At 49.2% G+C, this 16,270-nt stretch overlaps 1 protein-coding gene across 1 annotated transcript in view; it reads right to left on the reverse strand.

Annotated features, from left to right (window-relative positions):
* CD81 (CD81 molecule) overlaps window positions 1-16,270 on the reverse strand; it is a 33,948-nt gene that overhangs the window by 16,000 nt on the left and 1,678 nt on the right. The window contains exon 2 of the mRNA XM_027702068.1: window positions 7,404-7,518. Within this exon, the coding sequence (XP_027557869.1) occupies window positions 7,404-7,518 (115 nt within the window). The remainder of the gene's footprint in view (window positions 1-7,403; window positions 7,519-16,270) is intronic.

A 16,270-nucleotide genomic window follows, 5' to 3' on the forward strand; every position in this document is an offset into this window, starting at 1 on the left:
AACCACTCTTAGCTTCATCTCCTCACCTGCATTCAAAGGAGGAGCACAGGAGCTCTTTGCTCCAGAGCATCAGGATGATGATCAGAAAAAGTAGCAGCAGTGGACCAAACATCATCCCCCTCTTCCCCAGTACAACCAGGGCATGTGCTGCTTTGGGCTGCAGAGATCTCCTAAAGCATTAGCCACATGGAAAGCCCCCAAATATCAGAGCCAGGGAACTGATAGTAATTGAGCGCTTCTCTTGGTATGGTGCCAGGTGGGAAATGGAAGAAAAGCAGCCAAGAGGCCAGCTTAGCTCCCAGCTCAAGCAGATGATACCTCCATGGCCCTTTACCTGCAGACCAAGTAGGAAGCAGAATGCTCAGCTCTGAGAGCCGGGAAGGGAGAGAAAAAGGCAGTATTCAGTGTCAGTACTAGCCCTGGCATTAAAGCAGCATAGCTGGTGCTGGCAGGGTTGTAAAACCCATGTCCTGTCCCTGCTGAGAACTAAAGAAAACAAGAAAAAATAAACAGTCTTAAAAAAAGGACACGATGAAAAACAAATAAAAGGAGGAATAAGCACAGGAGAGTCCCTCTAAAACAAGCAGGGAGCAGGTCAGCCCTCCTCCCGTGCCCCACCATCCCCATCAGAGATGCTGTGCAGCTCCAGGCATGGGCAGTGCTGGACAGTGCCCTACCTCTCCCCCCATTTCAATCCTCTCCCAACAGCTTTAAGTCGTTAGGCTAATGGAAGCCAGTCACTTCCCCCAGGTCACCATGGCAATGTTTCCAAAAGACAAAAAAAAAAAAAAGAACCCCCCCCAGCATCAACACCATGCTTCCTGGGAAGGCAGGGCAGCTCTCCAAGCTGTGCCTGCCCTCCCCATGGGATGGGCTTTAAAAAGGGGCTGAGAGCAGAGGGGAAAAGAGATTTTAGTGTTTATTCTCCTAACAGGCTCCCGGGGGAAGACTCTGCACATCCAAGAGTTTTGCAAGCCTCTGAGGAAAGGAGGGAGGTTTCAGTGCTGTTGCTCCTGGCCTGGAGATGCTGAACATCACTGGTCTCACTACCATGGTTGCTGCAGGGAAGGGTGGGACCATCATACAATGGTAGGAGGGACATTCCATCCTGGAAGAATGCCCTCTCTGTAGCCAAAAACATGACCACGATGTTCTTCCTTGCAACTTGGGGACAAGATTCAGGCAGGGAATGGAAAGTCCCTCCAGGACAGGGTTGAGATGAGAAAAGGATAACTGCATAAGCCGGCCAGCAAGGGAGGGTCTCCCAGACATTTTTGTCCTGTTGGCTGATAGAATTGGCCCAGCAGAGCTGACAGTGGTTTCTTGAAAGTGGGGTGAGAGAGAGGGGGGCTGGAAAAAGAGAGGGTTTGCTGGAAATGGACAAGTGGGAAGCCCCTCCATTCCCCTCCGCCCCCTTTCCCAAGGAAAACATTGTTGCTCTGTGGCTGCTAATGACTTCCAGATGGAGCAACAGGGTCACAAAACATGGAGGGCTCTCCCGGGGCTCCGTGGTTCACACGGGGAGATGAAAGCCTGTACATGCTGCCCTCATCTGCAAGAACAAGGCAAGGAGGAAGCAACAGACACCTCCCTGTCAGAAAAGCAAAGGGGTGGTGGAGAAAGCCCCAAAGAACATCCTCATATGCACACACTTGTGCCCAAAACAACTGCACACAGATGCCACAGTCAGATTTTTTCTCTTCTGCCTATTCCACTGGAAAGGGATTAGAGTTTTGTAAAGTCAGCATACCTGTGAAAGCTGGGAGGAGGCCTATGGCACGTCTCCAATACTAGGGTGGACAATAGTGGCACAGCACAGGAGGCTCAGGTTGAAATATGCTGGCTCATCCTCTGCCCCAGCTACAGTACTTCTGAACACCTCTATGTGACCTGGGGTCTCACCCACAAACAGAGCACAAATCCCACTGGAGGATTCCTTGTAGGCTTTGCATGCCTTAAACACGTTGCAGTTTTCAAAGGAAAACTGTCAAAGCTACAGGTTTGAACAGCTCTGAAGAGCAAGAAGCCACTCTGGCACAGGTCTGGGGCAGCAAAGCCAAAGGGAGGGAACAAAAGGAAAAGACAAGTACATTATTTGTAGTTCGGTAGATCTGAAGCCAAAATAACCCGATGGTACCAATTATTTAAAGTCATAACCAGTTTTAGTCTGCAGAGTAAATGAATCTCAGGGGTTGGTCGTGATGAAGGTAGACCGAACTGCAATTAAATAGAAATGCAATTAAATAACATGCTGATTTTTTAACAGAAATTGAATTCTATGATAAGAATACAAATAAAATGATTGTACTGTCAAATACATGGTATAAGCCAGATACTTAAAGAAAAGTATTGACAAAGTGTTTTGCCTTAAAACTGCTATTTTAAAGAGAATCTGACAGCGATTAGAGAAAAATCCAGAACAAGTAAAAAAACTACCTTTTTTTTCCTTTAAGAGACTAAATAATTAAATTGTCCTTAACTGTAAATAAGTTTATTTCCAAGACAGAAAAATGCATGTACTTATATTTTTAAAAACACATGTATTATTTTTTAAATAATCCATTTTCAGTGTGGTCCAAGGCCAAATGTAAACCTTGGTTTCGAATGCCAAGCACGCAAGCCTGGCCACTGCTCATGTGTCTGCTGGCAAATCTCCGACACAGGGAGCCTTGACAAAGAAGAGCACAAATGGGTGAGAGAAGAACCCTGTCCTGAACCAGCTGCATGCATCTGCAGGGATCACTGCAGCACCTCATGCCAAAATTGAAGGTGGTTTTTCACTAGTGTTCATTACAGGACCTAGAGACCAGGACTCTCAGGCTCTTCTCTGGCCCTTTCACAACAGGTTAAGTAAAAGATTTGCTGTTAAGTCTAACCCCGTGATATACAGAAGTTGGCACCATCTCTTAAAGATGCCTAAGATTTCCAGAGGGATGGGGACAAGGATGTGAGCACCAACAGAAACCAAGACTTTCTCACTGCTCATGGTAGGTCCACACTCACTGTAGCACTGCTGACTTCCAGAGCCTTTGTAACACATCAGAGCTCTGCACAACCCCCTCTGCAATGAAAACCGCCCTGAAACCTCAGAAATCACTGCTTTTTGTCCAAGGCAGTCCTGAAAAGGCTAATTAAGCTGCTGTTATGGATAGAAGGCAGAGTTCCTCCATGATCACTTAGCCAATGCAGGTCTATTTGGATGATGGGCTGGGATGCTCTGCACTGATGGCCCCATCTAGGACCCCTGGCAAGAGCAGACAAAGCACCCTCACATGCTGTAAGGACAATGGGCAAACCTGGGGAAGATGAGACACATGTCCTGATGCCTACCCACCAATGCACCGCTGCTTAGCAGGCCCTGCTCTCTGCAAGGGTCACATCTCCCTGACCCAGCAAAACCTCATGACATGACTTCCAAAAATCCAGAAGACACCTATGAAAGCTTGCCAGCAGCTGCAGTTCAACTCAGATGTGCACTCATTTGTGAGAAAGACTTCAAAGCCTCCCTGTGCTTTCTGGCCCATTTATTCTAGCCCAGTCTGCGTGAAAAAGCAGCTTGAACTCATTTCCATGGCAGAAATCATTATCCTGAACTGTGTGTGTACAGAGGAGGATGGTGAAGATGGTCTGTGATTCACCTTGTTAGAGAGCCTGCATTCCCGTTAGCTGGTCTCCCTGGCCTCTCCTCAGCCCCTCGGCAGCACTCCGCCTTGCAGGCACGCTCACCACCTCACCATTAGTCTGAAGCCATTGCTGCCCTCAGCTGTCCTCTGCCTTGTCTTTCTCAGGTTTTGCTGCCTGACCAGCTTGGGAGCCAGTCATCAACCTGGTATCTAGGGAACTCCCCCCACCAAAAAACACAAAACCTCCTCTTGCCTTTCTTTTGGGCCAGTGATACCCAGCAGGATGGCAGGGAAGGGGAGCAGTGGCAGCAGCCTCAGTGGCCAAGTTTAACCCGTATGCCTGCCCAAAACCTCACGCCCCTCCCCAGGGCTGTTGGTGCCACCATGCTCCAGGGAGGAGACATTGCCCTGCAGTGCAGATTAACTAATAAAACACAAAAAACCTAAATGGGAGCAAAATGAACCCCTTCTTCACCCTGAAAACTGCAGGGAAACCGCACCCCAGCTCTGGAAAAACCACCCTCAGTCACTCTTCATCGTGGCTGGCCCCACTCCCAGGGCCGAGCTAATTAGAGCCACTGGTCGTATCACCCTGTCACTTGCTGTGAGCTGTTGGAGGCAGATTTCCTATTTTGGATCTGGCAGGACAGAGTGAAGCCGAGACCATCCAGCTGCCATGCTCCATTCCTTGCCAAGCAGCTTGAGGGAAAGCACAGGAAGGGCAGGCAGCAGGGGCGAGCACCCAGTGATGCTCCCAGCACATGGGCAGCCCAGCAAGGGCAAAATGTGAAATCCTGGCATGGGGATTTAAGGGAAGTAAGAGCTGAGGCTTTTGTCCCCAACCTCCTCAAAGCATTTCACCCACAGCAGCCATCTCCAGGCATCACATAACCAAATCCCTGAAGGATGGGGAACCTGGCTTTTTCCTCCCACATTATCTTCACTGTCATCCCACCAAGAAAGGACAAAAGCAGTAAGTCCAGTGTCACTTGCCTCTTTAAGAACCCCAGGGGCTCATAAAACTGGTAACACCACAGCACTAACTTGTTGTAGAGATCAGACTGTTCCAGTTTGTACTGGTATCTGCAGAGAGAGACCAGCTCAGCCTTTTGCTATGGGCTCTCATAACACATTGATTCACAGTTTTGTTGTTTATTTGTGATTTTTTAATGGCACTTTATGTGCAGGGTCAATAAGTACCTGAGAAGTGATTAACCAGTTGTTAGCAACTTATCAATGCTTCTAGCTATCCTGAAGGATGTTTTCTGCCTTGTGACCAACACCTTCCCAACCTCCAGAGAGACAGAGCTTTCCAGGTGTAGTATTATACAAAGGCAAGAAGAATTTTAGTTTTTCAAATACAAATAAAGCAAATAAATGCCTATCAGACCATAAGCCTAGCTCAGACGAAGAGCAAGTAATTTCCTTTATAATCATGAAAGCATGAAACTACTGTGCTCCAGCTATCCCCATCCCTCGTCCCACTTAATCTTTACAGCACTGAAGCAGTTAACTTCCCATTTGCTGGAGCATTGGGTCCGCAGCCAAAATGGAAGTGCCAAAAGCCAAGACTGCAACAAGTGGTTAGGGGATCAGACAGTTTGCACGCCGTGCTGAGGAAAAGCCCATGAACAAGGGTTTGTTTAATAACCTCCCAAGCCAGCCCACAAGACAACTCGTTGGATGCAGTGCCAAAGTGCTGGGGAGGAGGGGTAGCACTTGTGGGAAACTCCAGCCCCCAGGAGCCCCCTCCCTGTGGGCTGGATAGGCGAGCAGGGGGAACAGCTGCCTGCACCCGGGGGGACTGCAGGGATGGCTGCTGCGACAGTCCTGTATGGAAGCTGAGAGCAAGGATTGCTCCTCTCCTCCTGCTCCTGCAGCAGCCTGAAGGCAAATAAGCATCACACCTGGTACCCTGTAGCTGCCCTGCTCCCCATATCCTCTTTCTTCTACTTCCCCATTGCCCTCAAATCCCACATGCCAACCAGCTGCATTCGTTATTTTTCCCCATCTGGTAACACACAGATGCCCTGGGAAAAGAGTCTGTAACAAACAGCTGCACCTTTGAGGCAGGGAAAAGGACACAGAGAGAAACAAGGAGACACCAAACCGCTGCTTTCCTACTTCCCCTTCGCACTTGGTACCAAGCCCATGATGGAAGTTTTCCTCCTCTAACAGTGTTTATTGCTTCCCCCTGTCCTGCAGTGCCGTGGCAGAGCCTGGCTAGCCTTTAAAAGCCTCCTGACAGATCCCAGGACCAGCGCCCTGTGCCAGACACCAAAAAGTGGTTTGCAAGGGGCGGGGGTGGGGAAATCAGCTCTGGAGGCCAAGCTCAGAGATGTTCCCATTCCCAAAGCTGGAACATTGTGTGCGTGTGTACATTGGATGCCAGACGAGAAAAACGAGGGAGTATCAGTCGTAGGAGGGAGGAAAAATAGGGGTTGAAAAAAAAAAGCAAAAAGAAATCCCAGCCTTCAGACTCCAGAGGTCTGGCTGGGAGAGGCAGCAACTGAAAGAAATGCTCTTCTGTTATTACTGCATGGAAATTACAGCTGCCAGAAGGAATCCAGGCCAATCTGTTGCTGAATATAACTTTTAAAAGACAGCCAGCCTCAAATCATGGGCCATTCACGGGTGTTGGAAAGCCAGTGTGGTGGTGGGACCCATGGTTCATTCCCCACTGCCTTCTAAATAGCAAAGGCCGAGGACAAAGACAAAATAAAAAGGGGTGGAAGAGTAAAAGATGCCCAGCAGGTGGGAGAGAAGGACTCTACCCCATGCTCCAGGTCCCCCAAGTTTGGGGAGAAAGTGTTAACTAGGGAGACATCAGTTGTTGGCCCCCCAAAAAAAGGAGATGTTTGGGCTGGTTCCTGGAAAGGGGAGAGTTTAACTTTATACAAGTTCTGTTTTCTCTCTTTAAAACTGAGATCTACAAAGGGGAAATGCTGGGTGTGAGGCATCAGAGTAGAGACAGCAGGAGAGGGAAACCCACCAGTATTTACAGCAGGAGCATCTTCTGTAATCAGGCACAGCCAGGGAGAGGGCTCAGGCATGCCATTTCATGGGCAAGCAGGGAAACACAATGGAAAACCTTTCCAGAAAGTAATTTTAGCTACAGGTGAGAATAGGACATCAGATGAGACGATGTTCCCAGCCCCGTCGGTTTGCGCTCCAAGCCAGCCCCTGCCTGGCAGCCAGCCCCTCCTGCAAGCTGCTCCCCCTTGTCTGCGAGGGATCATTGGAGAACAGGGCAAAAATAGGGGTTTTCATCTTCCAGCAAGCCAGCATGCTGTCAAATTAACAAAAATCATGCTAAGCTTAACTGTAACACACAGAGGCTCCACCTGCCCTTCCTGGAGAACATGAGTCATGCACTCACCAAGCTTCACTTTCGTCTGCCAGGCACTCCGTCAGCTACTTTTACACCCCTTTAGGAAACAAGACAAGCTTCCAAGAAGTCCCCCCTCTTCCCAAATGTGCTCTGGGAGAGACTGCAGTGGAGAACGGCACTGAAGAAAACCCACTGCATGCAACATGTCATTTTACACTTTTAGCTGATGTGACTTTGGATTCTGTGCTTCGGCCACAGCCAACACTTATTGAAGGTTTTGGCTGGCGTGGCAGGGGATATTTTGGAGAGTATGAGGGCAGCAGGAGGCATTTTTATTTTGACCTCCTTGTTGCTCACCTGGAGCTTTCTGCCCTGCTTTTGGATACACTGCAGGTCACCCTGAGGTGTAACACCCACACAGCAATGCCAGCATTCCCAGACCTACTCACCAACATAGAAGGTGTTGGGGGCCTGCTTTTCCCCCAGCTGCAGGTAGAGGATATTCGTTGTCTGCGAGTCATGCCGGAGCCACAGGGCCACTCCCAGGATGATGCCTCCAGCCAGCTGGGGAGAAAGCAGAGGGAAGCAAGGGTTACCCACTGTTCCAGCCACACGGGATCCAGAATGGCAGTTTTCAGGTGGGAGCAGAAGGCTCGCTTTTCATCTTCCTGCAAATGTACAAGAACATCCTTCCTAAACATCAGTCCACCCCTACAAAATGTTTTGTGCCCCATACCACATAAGCCACATGATCCTCCCTACTGTATGAGAAGACCCCTCATTCTGGGGATGTGCAAAGCCCTTTCCAGTTCCTGCAGCTGATTTCTTTCCCAAGAGCTATTTTATTATGCTATTAAAATGGAAGGCGCAGCCTCACTCAAGCAGCATGAGATGTGCCACTGACATTTTTAGGAGAGCTTTTCAACAGAAGTTAGGATCAACCCCAATTACTCCCTTTTTCCAATGGGCTGTTATCACCCCATTTCATTTCAGTGTAGGGGAACCATCCATTTTTCCCTCTGTCCCCAAGTCTTGCATGCACACTACTTCCCACCCAGGGGCAGTCTTCCAGTCTGAACAGACCTAGTGTTCCTCTAGGACATATGGCTTTCCCTAATGTCGTAATACAGGGACTGAAGTGGAGCAAGGCCTCACTTCAGGCCAAGGCACAACCACACTGCTTTTGAAGGCCTCCAGGCTGATACTGATGCCTTGCCCACGCTGTTGAACAGCAGAAGAGCAGCACAGTTGCATACACACGTGTGCACACCAACACGCAAGACTGACCCTCAGGGCAAGGATAAAAACACACCTCAAAGATGGGAGATGTTCTGCGCATGGAGCATCAGCTTGCCACTGGGATATTTATGCACAAACAATGGGAAGTTTTATGACTGAGCTCCTCACTGTTTTCTCTTTCAGGGAGGGGCTGGGAATGGCAGTGGAAGATGGGAGCAGAATGGGGGTACTCTAGCAGGGACTCAAGGGACTCAAACTAGAGCATTTCCAGCAGGACTTCTCCAAGACACCCCTCCTCCTTAAAAGCACAAGAGAGAGGGGAAAAAAATAAGTACATGTTGAAAAAACCCCAAACCCTTAAGAATTCAATATCACTGCTGTGAAAGGCTGGAAGCACCTGTTCAAACGCCAATTTAAGTTTGAGTGTCCTAAATCCTTGGAAGCCATTCATCTTAAAAAAGGGAAGAAAACTACCAAAGAGTACAGAAGTGGAGACATGCTTTTCTAAAAGGGTCTGAGACAGGTCAGCTACAGGCATGATAGGCACCATAAAGGTCACATTAAAGAAAAAAAAAAGTTTCTTCAGTATAAGTGTAGACTCCAGTTGTGCAAGCACAGCAGAGCCTCAGTGAACACAGGAGGACTCGAATCTGTAAGTCAGGCTGTCGATGGGAGCTTGACTTGGCTCTGCCCCTTGGGAGGTCAGGTGGTGGTTTCCTCCTTGCTCATTTTTACAAATCCCAGTCACGAGATTTTTACAGGGGTACCACTGAAGCTGGGGCAAAACCACACCATTTGTGCCAAACACAGGGCAAGCTGACCTTGGGGCTTTTCCACTTACTGGAGGGAGAAAATCCCCACAATCTCCTGGAGAGGGAGGGAAGATTTTTGCAAGCCTTTCCCCAATTTGCCACCAAAGTAATCCGCTTTTAACACTTCTCCCACAGCAACTAATGCAACTTCCCCGCTGGCATGGTCCTTCATCTCTCCTGCACTTGGGATAGCCTGAGGTTTTCCAAACACTGGCAATGGAGAAAAGTCACGAAAGCCAGTCTGTGCTCAAGTCCAGCTCCAAATAAGGCAGGTTGTAGCTTTGCAGAAAGTTACTCAAATCCAGCCTGGTGTGGCTCGTTCATTGTCTGAGGGCGTAACGAAGTTCATGTTTATCCTCCCAGAAGAAAGAGTATGTCCCCAAATTAATCAGTGCCACTCTTAAAGTAAAGGTCTCTTGGTGGTTGCTAGCGAAGAAGAGATCCTGAGGAAGATCTGTGTTTCTGTGCTGGCTGGGGGATGGAAAGAAAAAAGGCTGCAGCCCTTTTTGTTTTGGTTTTCCCCCTGCAAGGACACATTGTTCCGCCCTGGCATGCTGCCCTCTGCACCCAGCAGTACCCACCCCAGCACACCCTGACACCCATGGTGAGGTTGGGGTGACACCAGCAGCTCCTTTGCAATCAAATTTGCCCTAAAATGCCTGACAGAACCAAAAGCAGGCTGCAAGCTATCCTCGAGATATTTTTTAATCATTGGGAACGTCAGGTGAAGAGACAGAACCTATTCTAATGCATCAAACCAACCTCAGCAGTGAGGTCTGCCTAACACAGCCAGCTGAACCAACTCCAGATGTTCCCAGTTTCATCCTGAATGCACCCCAGGAACACCCCAAGTCCCTCCCGCATCACCCAACTCCATTTGCTTTTTTAACAGAGCATAGAGGACTTCTGAATGGAAGCTTTTATCCAATAACAGCTGGATTTCTTAAGAGAAAATGACATTCACTTACTAATGAAAACAGGGTTTAGGCTATGATGAACAACTTTTTCCATGAAAGCCATACATCCTTCCACCACCAAGAAGCATGGAACATAATTAAGGCATCTTTCTTCCCAAAGGAAAGAAAACGAGGGAGAAAACCTTGTTAGCGTGCCACAGTAACCCTGCCTTCCACTGTACCTTGCTTGAGATAATGTCATTTTTAATAAAACAACCTTTTCCAGATATAACCTTGGTATTTTCTTCCCCCTCCATCCTACAACTGCTGCTGTTTGACCATATGAGAGCCAGAAGAGCTCCAGCCACTGATGAGTGTCATGCTCATCTCTAGGCTGCACATTCTCATACATATACTATCCCTGTTTTTTTCTGCTGTAGATATCTGTGATCTTGTGCAGATTATGCCACTGCTCTTTGTGTGCCCAGCTTGTCGGACAGCAACATTGCAGAGGCTTCGGGCCATCACTTGTCACGATACACTCCAAGTGCTCAGCACAGCTCTCCATTTAAATTTTTGGGGACTGCCTTAATGAAACCAATAATCTAAAAGCTGCAACTTGAGCCAATGCCAGCAGCATGTCGGTCTTTGATCTGCTTTCCACAAGCCGACTTCCCCAGCCAGCCCTTCCCCTGCCAGCACCACAGCACTTGCAGAGGCACATCACCAGTGCTCCCCAGGACAGGGCTGGCCCCGGACCTCACACCCTGGACAGCCTGCCGGCACAGCAGAGGTGGCGCAGCAGGCTCCAGTGTTTCCTCTTTACAGCTATTTTCCAGCTTCCAGAGATTTATTGCTTCTTCCACAGACAGCTAGACTTTTCCAGCTGGATCCTGCCGGCCCAAGGCTTGCTTTTTCAGGAATGCTGTTCCTGCTTGACACAGTGGGGGGAAGTCCCCATCGAATGCTGCCTAAGGGGGGGAAAAGGCAGCCTGTCCTTGAGAGGTGATGGGATGGTACCCCGCACGATGAGGTATCACTGTATGAGTACCCTTATGATGGCATGTGTGCAGTCCTGGTTTGCCGCTCCATCCACAGTGCATGTAATGAGGCTCCCTCCTGGACTGAGCCTCACCAACTGACATGCTGTCCACCTTAAAATTTCCCAGGTCCAGCTGTGGGGCAAAGGAACAAACCCATTTTTCACAGCTTAGTCACTCCTCCCCTTCACAAGAAATTCTTATGAATTAAGGGTGCAAGGAATGGCCCCATTCTTCCTTTTCATGTGGTGTACCCCATTTCTGAGCTGCCCCCACCTTTGCCTGTTGCTTCCCAGAACTCACATATGCCAGGATGTTCATCACCTCCCTGGTCCGTTCTGCTGCCTCCAGCCCTTTTCCTCCTGCTCCCTTCCCTCCACCCTTCTCTGAAATAATAGGTTTCCTGGCAGGGTGGAGGAAGAGGAAGAAGTCCTGGCTTGCCAGTCATGCCAAAGCAAAGCAGACATTCTGTGGCTCAAGTCAGTGAATGAGGGAAGTGGAGGTGCCAGCAGTTTCACAGTGCTGTATTTTTAGCAGCCAGTCCTGCCACCAGGCCATGCTTCCCAACCTGGTGAGCCTAAGGGCTGGGAGAGGCTCTCATCTTCCTACAAAAATGCTGCTGGCAGAGCCTATGCTGCAATGCCTGTGAAATACCACAACTACTATCAAGAAGCAGGATGCTGCCAAGAAAGCTTAATGAATTTTAGCTGGTTTATGGTTAATGATGGATATTTTTAACAGGTTTTCAGGCTGCACAGGTTTGCAGCTTCCCTTACACCACCCGGAAGCAGAGCCCTTAATGGGGGCAGTACCCAGACCCACTCGAGAAGCCCAGCTAGGGCTCCCCACGGCTCCTCTCCATCACAACTTGCAAAGCAAACGAGATGGAGTAACACTGAATCCTCCATCCTTCAGGTATGCAGAACCAGGACACAGAAAGACGAGTTGGCTTGCCAAGGCTGAAGCATGTTTCCATGCAAGAAGGCCCTTGTAGGACTAGGAACCAACTGCTAATTTGAGGTTGAATGCTTTGCTCCCATGTCATTTGGGGTTCTCTAGCTGGAGCAGCAGGTATCATACTTTCCAATATGTGCAGTGTAAATAATGAAACATCATCTTGTTGCTGCACCCAGCGTGAGTGGGGAAAAAGCGAGGGGATAGAGACTCATAACTTGATGGAAATTACCTTTGGAAGGGCAGTACACGCCCTTGCAAGGTCTGTGCTAGGACCTTACAGGTTCTGCTCTACCAGCTTGAAGACCGAGGTGGGCAAGAGAGGAACCCACGGAATGTGTGCGGGGAGCACCAAGCCTGCCCACATCCTGCACCTCACCTCCTGGAAAGCAGAAGATTAATTTCTTTTCTATTGCAAATAGCTGAGCCTCACATAAGTGCTGAAAGGGCTTGGGGTGCAGCAAGGGGCTGGTGGCTGAATGGTGGCCCATGAACCTAGAAACTTCACCTTGCTGCTGTGAGAGTCTCCACGTTATGATGGCACATCTTCACGCCAAAAAAGGCATTTGAAATTTTAAGGTGAGAAGCACTAGAGATCACCCCTGTGCTGCTTGTTGGGGTGCCCTGAAGTCCATTGGGAGGGCGTAAACAGGGGAAGTGACTTAAATCAGACAGGCAGTTTCAGTTTGACAGCCACACAATCTAGAAGCTTATCTGCCGAGCTTGGCCCAGGCGCTCGCAAGCAGCAGCGGCAGATAGCACTCTGAAAAGCGAGGTCTCTGTGCTGCCTTCCCCAGTGCAACGGCCTCCAAATGTCTGGCTGAAAGCTTGCAGGCAAGGCCTGCCCAGAAATTGCCAAAAGGGCATTTGGGAAGAGCCCTGTGCTCTGCAGGCAGGAGAAGGAAGGCAGCCTGCAGCCCATGCTCTGCTCCGAGCAGCACACCTTTCAGCAGCGGCTATTAATAGAGCTGCCGGCTGGAGTGAAATTCTCCGCTGGTGCCTATAGTTACCAGCCCCACAACAGTGCAGAGCTTTTCAAAACAAGCTCCAGAGGAACACTCCCGGAGGAGCAGCATGCCAGAGGCCAAATAAAGCTTGATGAATGATAGTGGGAATCCAGCACCAAAATCCAGAAGCAGGGCCCTAAGATGGAGAGCGCTGAGCCCGCAGGCTGCCCGCCTGGCACAGCCTGATCCTTACTGCAGAAAGAAGTAGCGCTTCACAGGGTTTAAACGCCCTCAGCAGAGAGGAAAACAATTTCAGATATTACTTTAAAAATTGGCCCAATACATAAGCATTTAACTACAATGGTAATACAACTGCTTTCCCTTCTTAATCGTACAGTGAAAGGCACTTGCACAGTGCAGGATCAAAGTGTTTCTCAAGGCATCGTACGTTAATGCTCTTGCAGGAGATAAGCATTACTGTGGCTGATAGAAGAATTACCTCAGGAAAACTGAGCAATCTCCCCTCCAGCCACTAGCGCTCCCTCCTTACGGCTGCAGTTCAGCCCATTTAACTAAAACTGGGTATGGGCAGGGCACCCATCTCTTCCAAAACCTTCTGTATGCAGAGACTTCGGAAGAGGTTTTATAGATGATGTTAGGACTGTGTTCACTGGACAGAGAGCCCAGAAACACATCCCAGAGACCCATCAGCAGGAAAACCTGAGTCCAGGTACTGAGCCTGCTAAGGAAATCTCTCCCTTGCCCTTCAAACACAGGTATTATATAGCTGAAGGGTCAAACTCATGTGGAAACATGCTTGCCTGTACATCGTCCCAGGATAGCAAACCCAAATGGTGGAAGAAGATGCTGGGTCAGCATCAAATTTTTGCTGCTCACAAGGCTCTCTGCAATTCCCAAGTGAGACCAATAACCAAACCAGCCAGGCGCTACCACCAACAGCACTGCAGCAGAGCTCAGCACAAGTCTGTACCCAGAACAAGATGTAAACTACTTTGTTAGTCCAGAGTTATTTCAAACTCGTGTTTCAGAGCTGCATGCTGCATGAACCACGAGATCCTCTAGTCTTCATTTAAACCTGTGAGCAGTGGTACGCGGCCACCTTCCTCATCACGCTGGGAGGGTCATGAGCCTCTCAGCAGAACTGTCACCATGGGACCACCAACACAGATAGCTGCCACCTCCTCATAATGTAACCTCTCATCACCAACACCAGGTATCTTTGTGCACGTTTTGCAAGCTCCAAGGTACAGTTCTCAGATTTTCCAGTGTTGCATAAGAAAATATTCAATTCCTCTACCCCTTCTCTTTTGGATCAACACTGTCAAAACAGATTTTCACTTCCACCTTCCCTCTGCTCTTGCCATTCCTCCCCTTTGCACCCAGACTGTACTGAATCCTCTCAACACACACAAGAGAAAAAAGTTACACAGTGCCTAGAAAATGGCATTAGGAGCAAGCTCTTCCTTTTAATTAGACACCTCTCTGGTAGGGCAGCCAGCGGTGGTCTAGACCTGGAAGACTGCCATGGGCTGTATTAGCTAATAAGCTGGGCGATCCTTCTCCAAGCAAGTCGATTTCTCCTTGGTTATGTTTAATTACATTTTAAAATAGCTCACTGGCTTCCTTCGGCCTCCCCAGGGACTCTTTGCAGCAGTGGTCAGTTCAGCCCCATGCACTGAGCTCTGCTATCGGATTTGGATAATTCAGGAGAGCAGTCAAACTCCAGTTATCTACTAAGAATGGGATGGAGAAGCAGTTTCACCTGCCACATGCCCAGCCCAGTCCCACTCAGGGCTGTGCATTGTCCAGTAACAGATACAGCCACTGCTCCTTCTCAGAGGAGCAGAGGGCAGAGCATTCCCTTGCTGCCAGCCACCTGAAGGTTTCAGGAAAAGTTTGCAGCACAAAAAAGCTTTTGTCTCTCCAGCTCTGTGTTTTGCTAACCAGGTGAAGTCCCCAGATGCTGACTATGGCCTCCTCCACCACTTTCGCAGGCGGATGTCACTGTGAAACATGTGGAGACCCTTTCTTTCCTGGGACAGGCACCTCTTTGTACATGTGGTCCATGCAGCAGTCACTGCTCCTTTGAGAGCCATCTTGGACCAAGCATGTAACCTTGGCGTCTTCTTCTCAAAAATGCATGCACAAAGGAAAAACAATCCCAAAAAATCAAAGAAAACAAACATCCCAGGAACAGAGGGCAAGGAGCTGGCAGCAGGGCCACCTTTTCTCACTGGTGTTCAACATAGCAGCTTTGTGAAATTCCCCCTGCACTGCCAGGTGAAGGAAGAGGGAGGAAGCCAGGGGGGTGTCAGTTTATTTACACGCCAGCAGGACATCAGGGCTATGTAAAAAAAGTTATCCAAGTATCTTTCTTACTAACACCGTTAAGGTTGAGAATTGCTTCCTTTCTTCCTCTCGGGTGCTGGAGCAAGCTCCTGTGCAGCACAGCATGGTGCCTGCCGAACTTTGGGCTCTGCCTCTCACTTGTTTTCATAAAAAGGGCTGGTCAGCTGGGCACAAGGCAAATGACAAGCAAATAAGCAGGAGGAGCCTGCCAGCTGTTGCATGCTAACTAGCTGGCAGGACCACAGGGCTGCAGGTGCTCCATTTCACACCTCCCCGGGGTCAAAGGCAGTGCCCTGACATAGCCAGCCTGCAGCAAGGGTGCTCAGCACCACATTCTGTCTTTAAATGCCACCCTGTGAAAAGGACCATCACACTTTGCTGGCAAACCAAGGCATCCCTCCCCAGATGGGGATGCAAGGCTGGCTGTTAACTGCCTTTGCTGCATGGTAAACATAATATTCCCTTTGACTACTAGTTTAAAAAACAATACAGAAGGGCATGAAAACTCTAAGATCTGGTATTCAACCACCCTTCAGCTGGCCAGCCCCACAGAAAGCATTGTTAATTCTAATGAAGTCCAGCCTACCAATCCGTACAGGAGATGGTCCAAGGGGACTGGCCACTGGCAAGTCCAGCACTGAGATGTGTTTTGGGGAGCTAGTGGGTCCCAGTCCACAGGCACCTCTCCCTGGGAGAAGCTGAATCATCTCCCCCCAGCACTTCCACAGAGCACCGTCCAAGGGGTAGGGCAAGGCACCAGAAGTCCTAACAGGGAAATGGTACTGGCTATTCCTCTTGGAAGCAAAATGCCCATTTATAAAAGATAATCTGTTTTGCAAAAGATTGAGGTGAGCAGGTGAGCTTGTTGAGGAGCGGTGGCTGTGCAGACCCCCCAGCATCCTTCCTCCCACCCAGGGGACCCCTCCTCCCCCACATGCACAGCCAGCAGCTTCTTCAACAAGAATGGCAGGAAATCAGAACCAGAAGGGAAGAAAAAGCCCTGGGATAAACATGATAACTCGGAAGGAACAACTCGGAACACTTCACAGACAACTCGA

The sequence above is a fragment of the Neopelma chrysocephalum genome, unplaced genomic scaffold, assembly GCF_003984885.1.
Source record: "Neopelma chrysocephalum unplaced genomic scaffold, ASM398488v2 Primary Assembly neopelma1_24, whole genome shotgun sequence".
Taxonomy (NCBI): domain Eukaryota; kingdom Metazoa; phylum Chordata; class Aves; order Passeriformes; family Pipridae; genus Neopelma; species Neopelma chrysocephalum.